Source organism: Crocodylus siamensis, chromosome 9, assembly GCF_052110815.1.
Source record: "Crocodylus siamensis isolate JL-2025a chromosome 9, ASM5211081v1, whole genome shotgun sequence".
Taxonomy (NCBI): Eukaryota; Metazoa; Chordata; order Crocodylia; family Crocodylidae; genus Crocodylus; species Crocodylus siamensis.
This window is the reverse complement of record NC_143403.1, coordinates 67,414,421-67,435,895: the sequence shown is the minus strand read 5'-3', so window position 1 is coordinate 67,435,895 and position 21,475 is coordinate 67,414,421. Positions and strand designations below refer to the sequence as shown.

The 21,475-nt window shown below is 46.0% G+C and overlaps 1 protein-coding gene across 3 annotated transcripts in view; it reads left to right on the top strand.

Annotated features, from left to right (window-relative positions):
- TMEM132B (transmembrane protein 132B) overlaps positions 1-21,475 on the top strand; it is a 374,298-nt gene that overhangs the window by 81,685 nt on the left and 271,138 nt on the right. For all 3 annotated transcript variants that reach the window (XM_090063009.1, XM_090063007.1, XM_090063008.1), the window contains exon 2: positions 7,215-8,103. In XM_090063009.1, coding sequence (XP_089919135.1) covers positions 7,215-8,103 — 889 coding nt within the window. The remainder of the gene's footprint in view (positions 1-7,214; positions 8,104-21,475) is intronic.

Below are 21,475 nucleotides of genomic sequence, written 5' to 3'. Positions count from 1 at the left end.
CCCCTGTCCCCATGCCCATGTGTTTTGAAATGCATTGGTATAAGTGTAAGCCTGTGTTTGAGTCTGCAGGTGATGCAAGTTGTTCCTTGGAGGGATTTATGTTAGGAGAAGCAAAGGCATTTCCATAAAACCATTGGCATCAGTCATAGGGCAGACTTCTTCCTGTGTGAGTTAACAGATCACAAGAACTCAGCCACCAGACTTTCTGGTTCATGGATTTAATAAAACAGCAATGAAAGATGAAGAGGGCGTGGGTGGAGGTCAGGGAGAAAAAGCTAAGTGGTGGTGTTCCCTGCTTCAGCTATGTCTCTGCACCCAGTGCCATAGCAATGATGTTTGGCACCCGGGGCAAAGTCTGTAGCGGCATCCTGCCCTTGCTCCATGCACAGATCTTGGGGGCACATGCCTCCCCCAAGGAGCTGCGCATGGCTCTGTCTCTTGCCACACCCCGGCTGGGCAGCGCCTATTGGCTTTGGCGCCTGGGGCAGTCCTCCCGCTTGTCCCTCTGCCCCCTTGCTATGGCACTGACTGTACCACCTCAACTTCTATTGCTTGTTCACTTTATATTTCTCTATGGATATTTGTGCACCTCAAACCCTTCAGCTTGAAGATGTTTTGTCCTAGCAGTCCCCATGGCATGTACACACCCCCTGCTCTGTGCTGACAGCATGAGGGGTGGTGCACATTTTGCTCTAGTTCCTATCGGCTGTCTTGGTTGGAAAGAGAGCAGGTTCAGTCCAATGCAGAGTATATTTGGCCTTCAGCCTCCTGAAAGCCTGCTTTCTGACTTTTGGTTTTACTTTAGCTTCTCTCTCTTCTCCACTCTTCTTAGAAGGAGCTTCTTGTGTCATTTTTACATCTCTTTCCTTGTTCTCCATCATCTTTTACAGTGAGACGTGAGGCCCCCATGGACTGCACCAGTTGGCTTTCCAGTGAAGTTGGGTACTATTTTTCCCATCACTTCAACTGGGCCTCACTTCCAAAGCAGAGAATTTACTCCAATATAGTTACTTTTATATTGGAGTAGTATGCACACAAGGTGATCTTCCTGCAGGAGCTGGCTGAAAGAAAACCCCTTCACATGCAGACTGTTCTAATACAAAGGTATCTCAAGTGAGAGTAATTACTCTGTTCAGGAAGTGAAGTAAGAACTATCCCATGTAGACAAGCCCTTAATCTTCCAAAAAGCCAGGTGAGCCTTTGAGAGATCATAGTACTTGCTGCCTCTTCATTCCTTGAGGTTATTACTCTTTCATATAGAAGAGCAACATACGTAATCCCCTCGTCTGATGTGTATAAAAATATATAAATTAAGTTGCTGTCTGTAGACAACTTGGGGACTTCATTTTAACACTGTATCCTCTATGTGAGCAATCTTGCTTTGATAAACCCTTGAGTTAGATTAAAGGAGGATTCACAGTGAATGCTGTGATCTACATTAGTTGATTTGCTTTTGTGTCTTTACCATTCTGTGCTGGTGGGTTGCTTTTATAGCATTGTTCTCAGGGTCAAGTGTTGTAGCTTCCTCTGACGCATCAGGTTTTAATCTCTGTGATGTGCCCAGCATCACAGCCCAGCAATCTGATGCGACAGCAACCTGAAGAGTGTAAAATTATCTCAAGGATGGAGGGTAAGAGATTTTTTGAAGGTGACTGATCATTTTTGGTACCTCGTTATTTGGGCAACCAACTTGCTGGTATAACTGGGCACCTTCCCAATATGAGATCCCTTGAACACACATCACATTGAGCACCTTGACCGAGGCTGAACCTTTCTTCATCTTACTTAAATGCGTTGCTCCTTCCCCCAGGTAACAGCATTCCCTGTTGCTCATCTAGTTCTTTTCTCTGGCACTCTTTGTTTAATATTGCAACCAACTAATGCTGCTTCTCCCTGGATCTTACTGACACCACCATTAAAGGACAGGTGATTTAATAGTCCTTTTGTTGCACATCCTAAAGCTGGAAAGGTTGTCCCATTTCTGACTGACTACTACCATAAAGAGATTGATGCAACCGTGCTGAATCTTGAAATTAAAAAGATGGGGTGGTGGCCTGCCATGGCATGAAGTATTTCTTTTTAGATGTTCCTACAGCATCATAAAATGCTGCTAAATTCAGATATCATATTTTGTAGCAGGATGGTTCTGGGACAAAGCCTAGCCCTGTCTAGTAGTGTTTATAGCTTCTCGTATAAGCATTCAGACAAAATTTGTGTCTCATTTTGTTGGAGTTTATAGCAGGGGTAACATCCAGGATCTCGAACAAGTTTCTCACAGGGTGCACTGAATGCCACCACTATAGGGAAGCTGGAGGAGTGGAGAGACATGCCTTCAAAAATCCTGTAAATTAATATATGAGGGAAATAAAATATCTACATATCAGATGAGGGCAGAGTCTGCTATAATGTAAATGCAAGTATATTTAAGCCTCAAATCCTTTTCATTTTCTCCCTGGTTCTGCCAATATTTCAGTCTCCCTCAGAACCTAGTTTGTCTTGGGAGAAAGCAGAAGTTTAACGCTCCTGGTGGAACTTGGAGGAGATTTTGCTGTTCTGTGCCTTTTGCTCATCTATACAGCTGGGTGATTTTATGATGAATGAGACTTCTGGGAAGTCTCGCCTTCAGACATAGCTAGATTTGTATACAATTAATCCAGGAAGGCGCTTGTCTGAATTTTGACTCTTCAGCAAAGAAACAAAGCCCCCTCTCCTTTTCCTCCCCACCCCTGCTTTCCCAGGAACAAAGTTCACTTTGAGCTCCTGAAATTCTGCAATTTCAAACTCTGCTCTGGCATCTCATGCCGTGTCAAAAGTACTCTATAAATAGCAGTGCAGTAATGGAGCTGCTAAAACATTCCTCGGTGGCTCGGGTAGGCTTTGGCACCACACATCATTGTACTGTTTCCTGAATTTCCTGTTATAAATAAGGCACAGCTGACCCTGCAGTATGATCGTCAGAAATCTTTCTGGTAGGCAAAGGAAGGAGAGGAAAGGAAAGCATTTGTCCTTCAGCTGCATAGGGGTGGATTGACCCAGGAAGCAGCAGAAGCTCTCAAACAGTTGGTGCCCCTCAAGTCTGTGCTAATTGAAGGGCTCCTCTGTACTCGCTGATCCTTCATAAAAGGGTCTGCAGGTTCCCTACTGTCCCCAGGCCATCTTCCGCTCTCCCACCCGTGTCTTGTTGGCTGCTGTGCTATCCCCCAGGTAGGCACCACCATCAACTGGATGTAGTTTCACACTCCGGGTAGCTAGCACGTCTGCAGCTGCTACACCTGGCCCCGTCTTGCTCTGTCTTTGCTTAGTTTTCTCTTAGACTATTTCTCTTGCTCCATCCCAGACCATTTTAGAACGACTCCGTTCTCTGCGACTTGTTACCTATTGCCTACTGCTTCTGCCTGAAGTCCACCCTTGGCTTCTTGGGGAGGCTTATTCTCTTTCAGCTCAGCTACCAGGGACGGACTGCCTTGGTTCACAACCGCATGACAAGACATTCAGAAAGGGGTTAATGTTCACCCTGAAAGGGGGAAAAAGAAATTGTCTTCCCCTGCACGTCTGACTGACATCAGAGCTACATGGTAACCCTCCACAAAGCTCTTGCATAGGCAGGTAAGGGGCTATAAGATTCCTTTTGTCCCTTTTGGGGCTACCTGCCTTGGTGGAGCCACCTCTCTTGCTCTGCATGTGTGTGGACAGGTGGACCTGGTGCTCCATCCTTTTCCTTGTATAGGGCTGATGTACATTATACCCCCATGGGAGCAAGGGGGGGAACTAGGACCCAGGTGATGGATGCGTTGTAGCATGGTCCCTGGCTTTACTCCAGGGCCTTGCAGCTGCTTGCTCCCTCCAACTGGGAGCTTGTTGGAAAGTCCCAGTTATGCCCAAAGCCTTTATCTTGCATTCAGGGCTGTGAAATCTCAACAAAGCAGTGTGGTGCATGGAAGGGGGTAGGGGCCACTTTACATTGGTGTTGTTCCATGCGTGTTCTCATGCGCTCTTGTATTCTCACACCCACACCAGTTGAATGGCCACATTAAAACATAACAAACAGCAAAAGCAGAAATGTTATAATGGATGGAGAGTGCTTTAAAGAAGCATGGAGAATAGCAGGCCATCAAAAATAAATGAGCAGAATTTTAAAAGAGAACAAGAGCGGAGCAAAGTCAAAGGCAAAGAGAGGAAGAGATTTGGCTCAGAACATATCTTCAAGAAATGTAGCCTAGATACAGAGCTTTAAATGATGCCTTAGAGCTTGTATCTATGCTAACCTGTGGCTGCAAGTATCTGAGTCATCTAGCATGGAACGGGTGTAATTGTTTCTGTAGCTGTAGTGTTGTGCTCTAACCACTACTGATAAACATTCAATAGGCACCTTCAGATTAGGTGTAGACAATAAGAAGAGGTTTGACTTTAGAATCTGTCATTCTTCCTATGTTATCTCTTCACATTATGGAAATGTGGTTTCTTCATTCAGTTGGTTTGTGTTTATTTTTTATAAGGGTCCGGAGGGATCGGCATTTACTGGACTTTTGCCATAAACTAGCAGATTGTTGTCTTAGAAGATACATAATTCTTTCTTTTAGAATTATATTTAAGTAGATCATATCTTACTATTAATAAAAGAATCATCCAAAGTAGGACCTTGTATGCGATGCCTATCTCTCACCAAATTTTATTTATTTATTTATTTATTTTGAGAGAAAGGGGGAACTAGAGTTGGCCAGAGGATTGACCTTTCTGTTTTGCAATAGCTTTTGAGGTTTCAAAACTCATCTTTCATTTTTTTATAGGAACAAAAGTGAAATGTTTTGAATAATTTTGTGAACTTTTAAACCCAGAAGGTTTGTCATTTCTCTCTCTCTCTCTCTCTCTCAAGTTCAGCTTGGGCCTGAGAAACCATCTCACTGAAAGCTACATCAGAATCCATGTGTCTGAATTTTTTGCCTGTTATTTTATTTGCTTACATCAAATGTGTGATCAACTTTAAGTGGAACCCAGGTGTGAATGGCTTCTACTCTACTCATGGTGCTCTGGTGTGGTGCCAGAGGACTGGAAAAGGGCCAACTTGGTCCCCATTTTCAAAAATTGGAGGAAGGAGGACCTGGGAAACTATAGGCCTGTTAGTCTTACCTTGGTCCTGGGTAAGCTCTTTGAGAAAATTAGCCAGGAGCACATCTGCAAGGGGCTAGCAGGGGAGACTATGCTTAGGGGCAACCAACATGGGTTCATTAGGGGCAGGTCCTGTCAGACCAACCTGGTGGCCTTCTATGACGAGGTCACAAAATCCTTGGACGCAGGTGTTGTCGTAGACATTGTCTTTCTGGGCTTCAGGAAGGCCTTTGACACTGTCTCTTACCCCATTCTAATTTAAAAAAATTAGGCGACTGTGGCATTGATGCCTACACAGACAGATGGGTCGCAATTTGGCTAGAGGGCTGCACCCAGCGAGTGGTGTTGGACGGGTCATTTTTGACCTGGAGGGATGTGGGCAGCGGGGTCCCTCAGGGCTCGGGCCTCGGGCCCACATTGTCCAACATCTTCATCGGCAACTTGGATGAGGGGGTAAAAAGCACCTTGTTGAAATTTGTGGATGACACTAAGATGTGGGGATAGGTGGGCATGCTACGAGGGAGGGATTGGCTACAACTAGATCTGGACAGGTTGTAGGGGTGGGCGGATGAGAATAGGATGCGTTTGAACACTGACAAGTGCAAGGTATTGCACCTAGGTAGAAAGAAGACCTATAGACTGGGGAACTCCTTTCTCATCAGCACAGAGGCAGAAAAGTATCTTGGAGCCATTACAGACTCCAAGATGAACATGGGTCACCAATGCAAGGACGTGGTCAGTAAAGTGAACCTCACCTTGGCATGCATCCACAGATGCATCTTGAGCAGGTGCAGGGAGGTGATCCTCCCCCTCTATGCGGCACTGGCCAGGCTGCAGCTGGAGTACTGCGTCCAGGTCTGGGCGCCGCACTTCAGGAGGGATGTGGACAGCATGGAGAGGGTCCAGAGGAGGCCACCCGCATGATCCGGGGGCAGCAGGGCAGGCCCTACGAGGAGAGGCGACAGGACCTGAACTTGTTCAGCCTCCACAAGAGAAGGCTGAGGGGGGATCTCGTGGCCATTTACAAACTAGTCAGGGGGACCAGCAGGCATTGAGGGAGTCCCTGTTCCCCCGAGCCCTACCAGGAGTGACTAGGGATAACGGCCACAAGCTGGCAGAGGGTAGATTCAGACTAGACATCAGGAGGCGCTACTTCCCGGTCAGGGCGGCTAGGATCTGGAACCAACTTCCAAGGGAAGTGATGCTCGCTCCTACCTTGGGGTTCTTCAAAAGGAGGCCAGACAATCCCCTAGCCAGGGTCATTTGACCCCAGCATCCTTTTCTGCCCAGGGCAGGGGGTCGAACTTGATGATCTGCTCAGGTCCCTTCCGACCCTACCAACTATGAAACTACTTACAGGTTTGCAAAACCATGGATGCACGTTTGCAAAACCCAAGCTGCCTTGCTTTGCTTCTGGAAGACTTCAGTCAAAGTCCTGTCTTTCCCCGCCCCACCCCCATCTCCCCTTTTTTGTTTTCATTTTTTGTTTTTAACAAATCCAATCTGTCCTCCACACTTTTTTTTGATTTCTATATGTTACAACTTGAGCATAAATAAATGGTGGGGTTGAATTTTTTTGGTGAAAAATGACCAGCCAAACAATGCAAAAATGAAGTTTATTTCCTACACATGGGGACTTTTACCATCTTTAACTTTCCCTGAGCCTGATGTGAAGGGTTGTGATCCCAGAAGCTTGCGGAAAAAGATACTTTTTTTTTTTGCGGTTTCTCAGTTGGTCTAATAAAAGGTATCATCTCTGAACCAAGTGTTCTAAATTTTTGCAATCCAAACAGAAGGCATTTTCAGAGCCAGAACCACCCTCATCAGTCACTCTCTTCTGATGGGGCTTGATCTAGAACCTGTTTGGCATTTAAAGCAAATTTTAGAGTGGCCAGGCCAACAGGAACAAAAGGAAGCTAAGTGCTGGCAGATTATGTTAAATTGTGAGCGGCGGTCCCCACAGTGCTTATGTTTAAGTGCTTGATAATGACAGCTAGCAGTTATGATCTCTACCGCATTGTTGTTTCTGAGAGGACGTGGAAAGAAAGAAAAACCCTAAGTAAATATTAGAATTGTCTTTCTGTTTTCTTTTTTCCTTTGGCTTGCAGTGGTGGAAAGCAGAGGCGGCGTCATGGACAGCATACAGAGATTTTCAAACCTGCCTACATATCTTCCCATGAGCTATCACATCTGCAATGCCGATGTTTCCTTCTTCCTCAAAGAAGCCAATCAGGATATTATGAGGAACTCCAGTTTGCAGTCTAGGATGGAGTCGTTCTTTATATACAAAACCAAGTTTCCACCTGTCCTAAATGCAACTTATGGACCGTTTTCAGTTGAACAGGCAATTCCCCAAGAGCTGATGCTGACTTCTGCTCCATTTGGTTTCACAAATAAGTTTGCTTTTAATTGGAAATTAAAGTCTCACATCATTGAGAGCTCAGTATATTCCAACAAGCTGAAAGTGCAAGCCTTGTTCTATATTGCGGGAAAGGACTGGGAGGACTATAACCCTGCTGAGCAATTGCCCTGTGTGAAGGTGTATGCTTTCCTGGAGGAGAGAGAAGTCGTGGCTAGTTGCAGGTTGAAAGGTCACCTCGGATTATGTGTGGCTGAACTGGAATTATTGCCGAGCTGGTTCAGCTCTCCTACACCCCTGGCTTCAGAGTATGAGCAAACAGCAGCCTCGCTGGAAGGGATTACCGTGGAGCTCTTCTATAAGATTTACACAGCAGATGGGGAGTGTTCTCCTGAGGATGCAAAATGGGAAAACAACATACACTCAGGCCAAGATAATGAGCACAAAACTTTGCTGCCACTGGAGAGGATTGGTAGCATCATTGTTTACCCAAATCAAGACCAACTAAAACAGTCTTCTCTGAATCTCGATGATAATGTCGTGATCCACTTGCCACTCAACCCTGTCAAGGAAGGTGACATTGTAACTTTCTATATTTCCCTCAACAGCGACTCCCTAGCAGATGAGTTTACATTAAGGTAAGCACGTGGTGTGTGTGATCCTTATATTTGAATGTTTAGCAGCATGGCCTAAATTCATCCCGGGTGTAACTCAACAGGAAGCAACTGCGTAGTAAGGAGGGTTTCTTTAAAAGAGACTTCAGCCTTTGGCCTGCAGCCTTGGAGCAAATGTTACAGTTCTTGCACAATTTGTAGGTGTAATAGAATCGGATATATCGAAAGCTGACTTTGAAGTACGGGCTATTAATAATCACATGCTTTTTCTTATAAAATGTTATAATTGATTATCCCTAGCATAACCCAGTTTGCCTCAAGTAATGATTTTATCTCTTGCGGGTCAGCCAGAATGTCTGTGGCAATCCATGCTGCTAGAGAAATATTTATATATGTTGTTTTCCTTTGCGTTGATATAGCTGTAATCTATTCACTGTTACAGACTCTTCTTTCATAACATCTCAGTATTTCCAAGAATGCTCCAATGTGGTAAGGAAATATTCCCCCATATTTTACTGAGTGGGGACTGAGACATGGGGAGACTAAGTGATTTGCTTAAGGTTACACAATATATCTGTGGCAGAATTACAAGATAGGCACAATTGTATTTTTTTTTAAGTGCCAGTTTGGAATGACCTTGCTGTTGGATACCAAGTGGTACTTTATCTGCTTTCAAGCTTAAATCCTGCGTGCTTGCTACTCTTCAGCATCAAAGGAGAAAACAGGGGTGGGGTGGGGGGGCAATGGAAAAATAAAGATTTTGTATTTCCCATCAAAATTAAAGTGGGCTTGTTCTTCTTAAATAGAAATGGTTGGCAACTGTTAGAATATCTTAGTGAAAATTGTAGTAAAAGGTTTCTTTTTGCCATTTTTGGAGGATTTTTTAAAAAAGTTTTTGACGAGCTTTACTTGTGAGTCTCTCTCTTATTAGAGAACAACTGAGGTTCCTCATTTCAGGTGCCTTGAACTGCATATTTGCTGCTATGCCCTTAACTGTCAGTTTTGCTCCAGAGTTATATGCAGACACAATTCGTAGAGAAATGTGAGCCAGACTCTGGGAATAGAAAGGCCAAGAGGTAACTGGGAAATGTCACACGCTGAGTGTGTTAGACACTTGGGAGGGAAGGAGTTGCAATACACACTGGCAACTTAAACCAGGCAGATGCATTCCTTGCTGCTAACTTTTAGATCCAGGGGAGTTGGGAAAAGGGGTCAAAGGGTTGAGAGAATGAACAAGCAGTATTCTTCATAACTCTCTTAAAATTGTTAAACATCTGTGGAGAAGGAATTGCTGTTGTTAAGTATATTTTACGCTCTGACCAGAAGAGGAATGCTGTGCATTTGAAAGCTTGTTTCACTTTATCCCAACTAGACAGTTGGCTCAATAAAAGATCTCACCCCAGAAAATCTTTCCCTCACTCCAATTCCTGGACCATCATGGTTACAACATCACTCTGCAATGGCCCATTGTTCTGCACAGCTAACAAATACAAAGCAAATGGCAGTCCCTATTCCACCAAAAGTTTACATTAACTAGGCTAAAAGCATGCAAGGGCCCTAAGCACTTATGCTTCAGGACTTGGACCAACCACAAAGTGCTTTTGTACAAGAAGAACTTTTCATAAATGCAAGTTATTCCATGCTTGCCCATTATTAGCTTCTTCCACCTTCCTCCAACAAATACAGTCCTAGACAGTGGTCAGAGGCACACGGGAACAGGAAGACATTGGAGTAGATAGAGCGCTCTCATGATGTGATATGGCAGTCACTATCTTCCCATTAAACCTCTCAACCCCCGTGGGATATGGTGAATCCAAGACGGAGATTAAACAGCTTGTCTAAAGGCACTGAAGGTAGGTCTGCACGGCCTCTTGAGAGACCCTGGGCATCCTGCCAACAAGTCAGTCCCACCTGCTCGTACCCATCCAGAGTAGTTGCTCAAGGTCTCCTGAGGCAGGGAGCCTGAGTTCAGGGCTGGGGCATGTGCTCAAGGCTGTGCTGAGCTATCTACTCTGCAACTATCTGGGCCTAGTCAGGCATGGAGTAGGTGCAGTTTATTTTTCAGTGGCCCTGACTCCCCTGGGGATACGGGAGTAGACGTATCAAGAGCGAGTCCAGCTTGCTGGTGAGATTGCCGGATCCCAGCTTTGTGTCCTGCCTACTGGATGGCAGCAAAGAGAGAATAGAGAACACTTAAAATAGGACAAAAGCCTTGATTTCTGTCTTTTTTTGAGGCATACTGCAAAAGCCTAGGAGAATTTTCATTCTGTAACAGAATGGAAGAGCAGGATTTCTTGAAGGTTCCTGGTAGAAGTTAATCCAGAGATGTTTTGTTCAGACATTTTGGCTAGGGACAGAAGTTACACACAAACTAGTATAAGTGATTGGAAATCTGTAACACAACAGAAGTTCAGTGCACGTAAGCTGCCTTCAAAATGGCTGAAATATGTTTAAGATAAACTGGATGGATGTAGTATGAGACTTAACTGATTTATGTTAAATCAGTTTATTGAACTTGTGTCCCAGATCCCCTCCAGATTCAAGTTCTCACAGTCCCCTGGCATCCCAGGATGCTTTGCACCTCCCCTGCACACCCCGCTTGCAGAGTGAGTGGGCTAGCCTTGGCCCAAGCTGTCTGCTCCAGCCGAGCAGGGAGGCGTGCTCTGTCGCCCTCCAGCTTCTGGCCTGGGCTGCTGCAGTCATGTGGCTGCATTGCCTGAATCAAAAGTGAACGTCTGTTCACTTGCTTATCAGTTCAATCTACACAGCTTAGACTAACCTTCGAAGATTGAATTGATTCAGCCTTGGGCTTTTTGACCGTCTGTACTTAGCCAAAATGCTTCAGTTTTGAAAATTTCAAGATGGAATGGATGCCGGGACACCCAGATTCAGCTGTGCTTTCCTGGTCCTGAGGTCTTTATTTCCCCATCAGCCCTCCTGAACTAGTCATAGGCCATGGAGGTTGCAATCTCAAGCAGCCAGAGGAGCCCCTGGGATCCCAGCTCTGTCTCAGAGAGACTGCAGGCCCTGACAGCCCTGACTTCAGGCAGGGGCCTTATGGGGTTCAGACTCCATGCTTTGGAGTCAAGGTTTTTAAGGCTTTTAGGCTCATGGCTCTGCAACTAGGAGCCTCAGAATCCATGTGTGGGGGCTGCCCCGGAAGACCCTAAGTGCCCTGGGAATTCTTGATCCGAGGACATAGTCCCAAAGCAGCAGACCTTAGGATCTCCAATAGCTGGGCAGCCTGTCACACAAGACGACAGGGAACTGGGCAGATTTCCATCATCTGGCTTGGGGTTTGCATGGCATTGTGGAAATGGATACATTTCTGTAAAATATTTGCATTTTGACAAATAGGCATTTTCCCACAAAAAATCTGCTACATTAGAAATTTCCCCACCAGCTCTGCTTAGTCTCACCTGACACATCCTTTCTTTGGCAGCACTTGTATTTTCTGTGCAGTCCAATTTAAATGCTGAAGCTAAGAAGAAGAATGCAAATCTGTTACCCGTTCACTGATCTTCCCCATCAGAGAGTGGAGGCAACTCGTTGCCGTTAGTGTTTCAAATGACATACGCTCGTTGCCTATGGAGAATGTATTCATCTACAGTTTACACAGTTAGCAAGGAATTATGCTGTGGGAAATGGAATCACTATAGCTCCTACATCTAATTTATACAACTTCCTTCGCTGGCTCTCCCTATTTTTCAGGCCATTAGTAATGTCCATAAAAGCCCAGAAGGTTTTTATATACAATACAGAATTTCTGTGTCTTATTGCCAGTGAAAAATGTATTGGAGTTTGCCTTGGGAAATATGTTTTTGCCCAATATAACTGATTGTTTTTAATCATGTCTGTTATAAGTGGAGCGTAATGTATTCCATTCTGGCTCATATGAGACTATAGATCAAAATCAAATCACTCTTAAGATTTCCCTTCGATACACGCTCGCAAGCTCTGAATGTATGCGAAAAGAAGGGATATGTACCATTTTATGAGCCGCTCGCCTATCTCTTACTCTGTGTGATGCTTTATTTTTATGCTGAATTGTGTACTTATAAAAATAGTCCATAAAAGGGCTAAGAGTCTGTCTTGTTTGGGTAAAATATTGGGATCTTAACCTAGCTCAGAAATCAGAAAGCCTAACAGCTTCTTCAGTGAGTGGAGAGGAAAAATAACAGTCATTTGCTGATTGACACTGTTGTTTGCAGCAGTATCAAGAAAGCCTTAAACAACAGCTGTCAGTTTAGTGCGTTGAAAAAGCACTCAGTATTGGAGCTGGCCAGGAAATGGTTTTCCCATTGCAGAAAAGCTTTGGAGTGATCAAAAGTTGTTTTTTTTTTTTTCCCCTCCCATTTCATGTTGGGATGAAACAGACCTTTCAAAGCTTGTCATGAAAAATGAGAGGCTGACTTTTTATTAATAAATGTTTAGGATTGGGAATCCAAAAAAGATGACAAAGCTGATGGGGAAATACAGATTGCCCGAGTGATGGATTAACAATAGAGGGATGGGGGTGAGGAGGGGAACGCAACTAGGTTACAGGAGATAGAAAATTAGCCATCTAAGCCCGGGGGCAGGGGATGCGGGGAATGGGGAAGGGGAGAGAGGGGATTTGCGACGCTGAGAGAGAAAGGAGATAGATGCACACAAACCTGTTACAGTGGTCCGCAATGGTGAAGGAAGTGGTTCGAAGGAATAGTCTCAGTCCATATGGAGTGTCATTGCGGGGGTCCTCTTCGGGTGGAGTGGGGTTGTCCATGGTTGAAGAAACCTCTTGAAGTAAAGGTCCGTCTGGTGGGGGCGGTTCAGGCAGTCCCCTCTGGGTCTGGTCTGGCGATGGCTCATCTGGTGGGGGTCAGAGAACTGGCGGTGGCCTGTGATGTGTTCCACATAGATGTCGCAGGACCAACAGTCGAACACCGTGAGGCAGTGCATCAGCTTGGCATAGCGGCGGGAGATGCCACAGGCACGCAGGACGCTCTCGTTGCTGGGGTCCCAGGCTCTGAGCGTTCCCATGATGAGTGCGTTGACTGTCACATCATAGCCGCGGCCCCTCGGGGTGTCGGCCAGTGAGGCGTACTTCTCCCCCTTGCGAGCCTGGACTACTACGTGAGTCCAAGAGAGCCTATAGCCCTGCGGTCATGGCACTTCCGTGGCTTGCAGGTGATATGCGTTCAAGTCTCTTCTCTTCCTGAGCTGGCACTTGATCCAGAGTTTCTTGCATCATAGCATTGTGTGCTGCTTGTCATCAGGGTACTGGTGGCTCATGAGGACAAGAAAGAAGGGAGTTTTCTGTTTGACTGGAAATTCCTTCCAGACTGACATTTAGTTAAAGTCCAGTATGTTCCTCTGAACTTTTTTTGTTTTTGTTTTTGTTTTATCAGACTTTTCATTGATAAATCAGCTTACTAAGAATTTCTGGTGAGGTCTGCTTAAAATATATCTGCCTTACCAAAAGAAAGCTATAACCAATTCCAACCTGGAAAGGTCAAAACTTTCAAAAGTCAAAACAATTTGCTTTTTTTTTTTTTCTCTCCTTGTTTTACCATCCAAAAGATGCTCCTGTTAGAGGCCCTCTTAAAATGGCTATTTGAAAATTAGTTTCTGTTTTCAGTTGTAATTGTAATTTCTGTTCCACAGAGACCACTTCTGCAGCTATTATGTCCTTTTTAAACCCACCTCTTTTTGGTAAGCTTAAGTATGAAGTAATTGGAGGTGGGAGAAGGACACTGCTTTCAGTCATTCACTTTCATTTTGCTTTCAGTCATTCACCAGATCAAGTTAATGTACTTATAATTTTTTTCTAAATAATAAAGAAAAGCAATGGTTTTGGAGTACGCGCTCAATAAATGGAATTTATGATTGATTAAGGGCTTCTGTTTTACTCTGGCTATTAAACTGTCTGCAGAGACTGATGTATTTAAGTGACACTTAATGCATATTAGCTTATTCTACTGTGCATTAGTGTATTAACATGGATTTTTACATGCCACTTTAATGCGCAGTAGAATAGGCTACTGCATATTAAAGTACATGTGTAGAAATGCTTACTAAATCAGCGGTCTTCAACCTTTTGAAGTACGAGAACACTTTTTGAATTACAGTCTAACCCAGGATCTACTGGCGCCACTGTCCGCTCCTCCCCGCCCCGCAGCAGGTCATGCCCCTGTGGTAAGGGAGGGAGTGGGGCAGAGGCAGGGGCAGGTGGGAGGATCAGAGCCTGGGCAGCTCGTCCAGGTGTGCAAGGGGGCTCCTGCCACTGGACACAGCCCAGTGGAGGCCCCGGGGGTGTGTGTGCCCCCCTATCTGTGCTCTCAGCGGAGACGACTGCTGCTGCAGGATGCCTGCTGCACCTGGAGCACAGGTTGAGGGGCATGGGCACCTGAGGCCTCCAAGGAGCGCCCCCACGCTCTCCTGGACTGTGGAGAGTCCCAGATTTGGCTGGGGCAGGGCCTGACGCCATGTACATCCGGCCATTGTGTGGACGCAGGTGAAGGTAGTGGTGGCACAGAAGTGGTTTTGGGACCTGGCCTGGCTGGGTCTGGGAAGATCTGGTCATCCAGGAGCGTGAAGTGGGGCGCTTCTGCTGCTCGATGCAGCCTGGCAGAGGCTGCGGTGGGGAAGTGGGGGGGCACATGCCCCTTCCACCTGTGCTTGGGATGGAGATGGCTGCTGCTGTGAACTGCCCACTGCGCCCTGAGCACAAAGGTGGGGGGCAGGGCACAGGCCCCTGGGGCCTTCTCTGGGCTGCGTCCAGTGGCACGAGTGCCCCCCCCCCCCCCCATGTGCCCTTGGATGACCAGATCTTTGCAGACCCGGCCGGGCCAAGGCCTGACCTCATGTGAGTCCTGCTGCTAAGCTGCGCCCACATGTGGCCAGCTGCAGCAGGGCTTGAGGCACAGTAACAGCTGCTTCCACTGCCTCCGCCCATGCAGAGATGTGGGGGCATGTGCCCCCAGGGCCTCCACTGGCATGTGCCCAGTGATGGGAGTCCCCCCCCCCCCCAACCCCCACTGGTTCCCCTAGAGGAGCCCCTCTGCTCCAATCCTCCCACCAGGGGCTGGGGCCACACTTACCTTCCCCTGCTGCTGGCTGGACCTCACCATCTGTCCCTCACCATGGGGGCCTCAATCTGTCCCCTGCCCCTTCCCTCCCCCACAGACTGACCTGCTGGGCTGGGGTGGCGGGGGGGGGAGGTATGCGTGCCCAGTCCCTCCCCCCAGTCCAGGATTGACCATGTCGACCTGTCGATAGCGATTGACAGTTTGGGTACCACTGCATTAAATCCCGGAAAGCTGATGGGTATTAGGGAGGATAGGAGAATTTCTGACTGTGATGCGCACACGCGGCTCTTAACACCTGCTAACATAAGAATTTCATATATACAAAATGAGGGGAAAAAAGGAAATGCTGAAGGAGCGAGGCAGAAATACGCACGTATTTTGTTATCAACTTTGGCAAAGAGTTTTGCTTGATATAGGTGGAGGACTCATTAAAAATGAGAGATGCTAGGATGATTTTTTGCTTAACTAGAAAAGACCGAAGCCTCATCAAATAGTCATTCACACTTGGGGATGTTTTAACATTTTGTTCTTGAACTGCACAGTTATTATTTAACTCCATCTTGAGAGGCTAAGGACAAATTTAAAAGAAAAATGAAGGTATGCTACTGCAGGAAGAGCATTTTAATAAAAGAAATAGTCTCACCTAAGAAACCATGACCCTTTGTTTTTTAACAATGCATGCAGTATTGGTGTTACTTTCCCGGTCTCCCCATTTTTAAATGTCAGCCCGAATATAATGATAATTAAGGCTGTGTACTAATAGTACTACTGTGTCGAGTTCATAGACAAAAGGTAGGCATATACCCACACACATTTTAAAGAAATGGCCTGTCATTCTTTAATCTATTAGTAGCGTGGAAATAGACTGGAGGGATCCTTAAAAAGCTGAGATTAGTTAACAAATCCTACATGAGACTGAGGAAACGGGCTGTAGTGGAGATGTAGCCACTCCAGAGTTTAGAGGAATGGCAGGAGAGGGAACCTCGTGCCCCCTAGATATTTGTTACCTAAGCAAATTAAAGGAAAGTAATTATATATTTCTCTGTCACGCTTCACATATTGCAGGAACAGAGATTACTTCTTGATTTTGGATGAGTTAGTACAAGGTGTAATACATGAGTGTTTGGCTTTTACTGATTACTCTCGCCAGCAGAAATGATATTAAGAATTTATATTAATAAACATAAATCCATACAGAGGAGGTTATGTCTCTGTACTAAGGAAACAAATCGTACAAGGCATTAAAACTGGCTTACAAGGTTTCAGTGTTTAATAATGAAAGATATGTGGAAACATGAATCGTATTTAATGGTGGGCCAGTCAAAGATCGTTAGGAGGCTGTCTCCTGGCAGTAGTTGCCAAGAGATGAAGGGGAAACTAAACAGATTTTAAACCTAGAATTCTGTTGAAAATGAAAGCGCAGAACATCGGGAGCCCAGCATGGTCAAGTAGGAACAAGCTTAACATGCCCTTTGTCGCTTAAAACCAAATCATGAAGCAGGCAGCAAGGTAGGTTTACTATATTGTCTAGAGAAAAAAAATGGCTATGGCAAACCAGAGGATAAAAATCCTGCAGCAGTGGAATGGGGAAAAAGTGGTCTCGAATTAATCAGATATGTTAACTGCATTCATGAATACTTATGGAACTAAACCATTACTGGAGACGTGGGGAAAAAATTGCATCTTTTCTAAAGATATGCCAACAGTGACAACCGAGCCACATTTTAGCTCTCATTTTGCATCTGTGTTTGTACAAATACAAAATAACTGTATTAAAAATATTGTTGAAGTTGCAGAAGTTAGGAAATGTCAAAAATTCCCTACTTGACCTTAATTTTGCCTCCAGGATAAATGCATTATGAAATGCAATCATATTTTTTTGAGGGAACAGATGCCTCTCTTAGTGCACAGGGTAGATGGCATCTCTTAATAAGGAGTTAGTCAATATTTTGACTTTTTTTTTTCCCCCTTAACACATAATTGATCCTGCTTCCCCTCCCACCCCAATATCAAATCCCTGTTCCAAATTATGTGGGTGCTAGACTGTACATAAAGGTCATCAGCATCTCACGTGGGTAAAATATTTTGCTTCTTGACTTGTTTTTGAAGATAGCTACATTCTTGGGGCTAAAATTACAGGGAGGAAAGGGAATTCTGCCTATAGTAGAGACCTGACATGGAGAATCCTAAGCTAAACAATTAAAAATGGTTAAAATGATAAGCAACTGGAAAGAGGGTGGTCTAATGGAAAGCATTGATCATTGTTATGGTTGGTGTCCCCCACATCTCCCACCTACAGTGGTGTGGCATGAAGGTTTGAGGCCTCACCCTATATCCATCGAAGTCCTTGAGTGGCTTTCGTTGTTTTAGTGGTACTGAACTAGGCTCTTTATTTTGGGGATGGATTCAGTTCAAAGCACTTATACAGCATTTCTTATGTGACGGGCTGGCTGGCAGTGACCTGGCCCAGGGGTTTTGAAAGGGCAAAAGATGATGGGAGGACTTGGAATTTCCTTTCCGCACAAATCAGGCCCCAGAGACTCAACCCCCCCCCCACTCCGTGTCCCAATTGTCCCCTTGGGTTATCTGGAGGGGGATAAAAGGGGCAGCGTGGGCTGACGCGGGGAGAGACCAGCAAGGGACAACAAGGAAGGAGCTCTACAGAGCCGGTAAGAGCTGAGCCAGCGGGGCGGGAGCAGTGCCCCAGAACAGCCTGAAAGAGCAGGACCTGTGGGCAGCAGTGGGACCCTCAGCAGCGCAGCGTGCGGCCAGCAGGAGAGGCCCCCACTGGGCTCCAGGATCCCCCAGGAGAGGCTGCAGCCAGCAGGAGAGGCTCCCCCTGCTCCAGGAAGGATCTGAGCAGCGACCTGAGAGGTTCCCAGCTCTGCTTCCAGCTCTTCCACTCAGAGGCCAGGCTTCTGTGAAGGTCAAGACCCCTAGCAGGCTGGAGCAGTGCCACCAGTGGTGGTTGTGAGGCAGTGTTCCTGCCTCCCATGTGGGAGCTCTGGGTTCGAGTCCCAGCTGAGGTGACTTGGGGTGAGTGAGATAACAAAAAGTAAATCTTGCAGTGGAAAGGGGCCGTTGTGTTTTCTCCCCGTCCAGGCCCCAAGGCCCTATATTTCCTTGACATTTGACATTTTGTGCCCTTTGTATATTTCACCAACCCGTATTGTTTGTTCTGCTGTTTGAGTTTTGTATTTTGTTAACCCTATTTTGTCAGTGATTGTAAGCGTCTAACCTTTGTTGAATCCTGCCCCCTTGGGGCATTGTAGTGTTTTTAAAGGTATATGGTTAAGTCCCCATTGGCGGTCTGGCTCTGCTCCGTAGGGGAGGAGAGTCCCTACACCTCCCACAGCACTTGTGCACCTGCTTTGATCCCTTCAATCGGAGAGGGGGTACCTCTTGGAGTACCACCCAGATTACACTTATTTCCTCATTATGTACTCAAACCTGAAAAGTTAGAGAGTTCCTTAAACATTTTGTTTGGGCTGTGGGATGTTTTCATTTCTGATTCGTAGAAGCTGTTTCCCTTGCAACAAAAGTTTGTGTGACAGTAAAAAGGAGAAAAAAATCCTGAAAGAAACCTAAAATAACCTTTTTTTCCTAAAGCTAGGGTAGTCCTTAAAAAAGACTAATGTCCAAAATAACATAAATGACCCAGTGAATCCTGCAAAAACTTAAAGAATTCACAATACCATGGTTAGTAAAGTCACTTGATGGAATTTTAGATAAAGATTGACTTCTCGCAGGCAATGTACAGATTAGAGGGTCTCCTGATTCAATTTAGATTCAGAGATTTGGCCACCGAATTGGGCCAAATCTCTGCCAAATCGAACCAGGGACTGACGCTTTGCACAGCCCTAGAGGGTACAGGCTGGATGAACGGGCTGTATGGTGGATAGAAACTGGCTGGAGCATTGGGCTCAGAGAGTAGTAATCAATGCCTCCATGTCTAGTTGGCAGCCAGTATCAAGTGGAGTGCCCCAGGGGTCGGTTTTGTTCAATGTCTTCATCAACAACCTGGAACATGGCAAAGAGCGTGCCCTCAGCAGGTCTGCAGATGACACCAAGCTGGAGGGAGTAGTAGATATGCTGGAGGGTAGGGCTAGTATTCAGAGTGACCTAGAGGATTGGGCCAAAAGGCATCTCATGAGGTTCAACAAGGACAAGTGCAAAGTCCTGCACTTAGGACAGAACAATCCCATGCACCAGTGCAGGCTGGGGGCTGGCTGGCTGGGCAGCAGCTCTGCAGAAAAGGATGTGGGGGTGACAGTGGACAATAAGCTGAATATGAGCCAGCAGTGTGCCCTTGTTGCCAAGAAGGCTAATGGCATCCTGGGCTGCATTGGTAGGAGTGTTGCCAGTAGGTCAAGGGAAGTAATTATTCCCCTCTATTAAGCACTGGTGAGGCCACATCTGGAGTCCTGGGTCCAGTTTTGGACCCCCCACTTCAGAAAGGATGTGGACAAATTGGAGAGAGTCCAGCAGAGGGTGACAAAAATGATTCAGGGGCTGGGGGACATGACTTATGAGGAAAGACTGGGGGAACCGGGCTTATTTAATCTAGAGAAGACGAGACTGAGAGTAGACCTAATAGCAGTCTTCAAATACCTGTAGGGGGTTGCAAAGAGGCCGGAGCTGGACTGTTCTCAGTGGGGGCAGATGACAGAACAAGGAGCAACAGTTTCAAGTTTTAGCAAGGGAAGTTTAGGTTAGATATTAGGAAGAATTTTCTCACTAGGAGGGTAGTAGGGTGTGTGAAATGGGCCCTATTCGATTTGGATTCAGCCCAAATTAGTGACAGTGCTTTGATTTGTTGATTGATTCAGATCACTGTCCCTGATTTCACTTTGGCCAAATCCAAATCTGATGATTCGATGCTGATTTTTGGAGAAACAGCAATTCGGACATAGACACAGCTTTAAATGTTTTTTTCTGCATACCTCGAGGTACCAGGCACAGCTTGTGAATGCTGTGATGCTGGGGCACATGGAGGGCCCCCGCGTGTTTGGTGGTGAACCTGGAAGTGGACTGGAAGTACTTCCGGTCCTCTGCTGGGGAGTGCACAGGGGGGCTCTGCCTCCCCCGGCTTGGCAATTGGCCACGGGGGGACCCCAGGTGCCCCCCCAGACCCAGGAGGCACCAGTTGCTGGGTGGGAGGTGCAGGGAGGCCCAGCATGCTCCCCGGCAGACCCAGAAGTGCTTCTGGTCCACTTCTGGGTCTGCTGCCAAGTGCGCTGGGGAGCTCCCTGTGCCTTTGTGGGACACTCCATCCACCCCAGCACTGCAGTGTTCACGAGCCCCTGCTATCTAGAGGCATATAGAAAAAACATTTAAAGCTGTGCCTATAGCCAAATCTTTCTGAATCTCTCCAATTCTGATTCGGAGAGATTAGAGGGTCTCCTGATTCAATTTGGATTCAGAGATTTGGCCACCGAATTGGGTCAAATCTCTGCCGAATCGAACCAGGGACTGAAGCTTTGCACAGCCCTAGAGGGTAGTAAAACACGGGAACAGGTCACCCAGAGAGGTGGTGGAAGCTCCATCCTTGGAGTTTCAGAACCCGGCTAGACAAAGCTTTGGCTGAGATGATCTAGTCAGGGATGGTCCTGCTTTGAGCATGGACGAGATGACCATTTGTTGAGTGAAAAGCAACCAATGTATAACCTGCCCCTTCAGTATAGACTAGGTTGAGTGGGACCCTGGATAAGCCCCAGCAGCAAACCTCAGACAGTGCATCAGGGACTGCACTTTAAAGCCGGTGACTTGTTACTATAGTGTAAAATGGGTATGGAAGCACTGACAATCGCCTGTCTGTGGTGGTGTTATAATCAGCAAACAAAGAGCTGATGTGTGAAACGTTTCCTGTGTATTTGGAAGGTGCTGATCTACCACGTGACTTGTCACAAACTTGGTCTTGTTGACAGTAATGGAATGAGATTTCACCTTTTTAAGTAGCTTGGATTTTACAAGCCCACTCTCGGGCCTATCCTTTTCTCCTAGAATTGCACCATGACAGCTCTGGCTAATTATCTCCAGGCAGCGTCTGCTTATCTTGATATATATATTTTTTAATTTTTAAATTTATCTTATTGTATTTTTTTTGCTGGATAATGTGTAAAGATCTCAAGCACGATGTCAGGTGTACGTGGCTTAGCGCACATGACAGAGAACACGCTGAGAGGAATACACAGTTTTCAGTTGTAGTACTCCTGAGGGGATGATTAGTTTCTAAAGCTTTTTTAGTCCTGGTAAGCCTTGCCTGAGGTGCTGGGATGAGAGTGCATCACACTGCCATGTGAGAACTGTTGCAAGATTAGATGGAGATC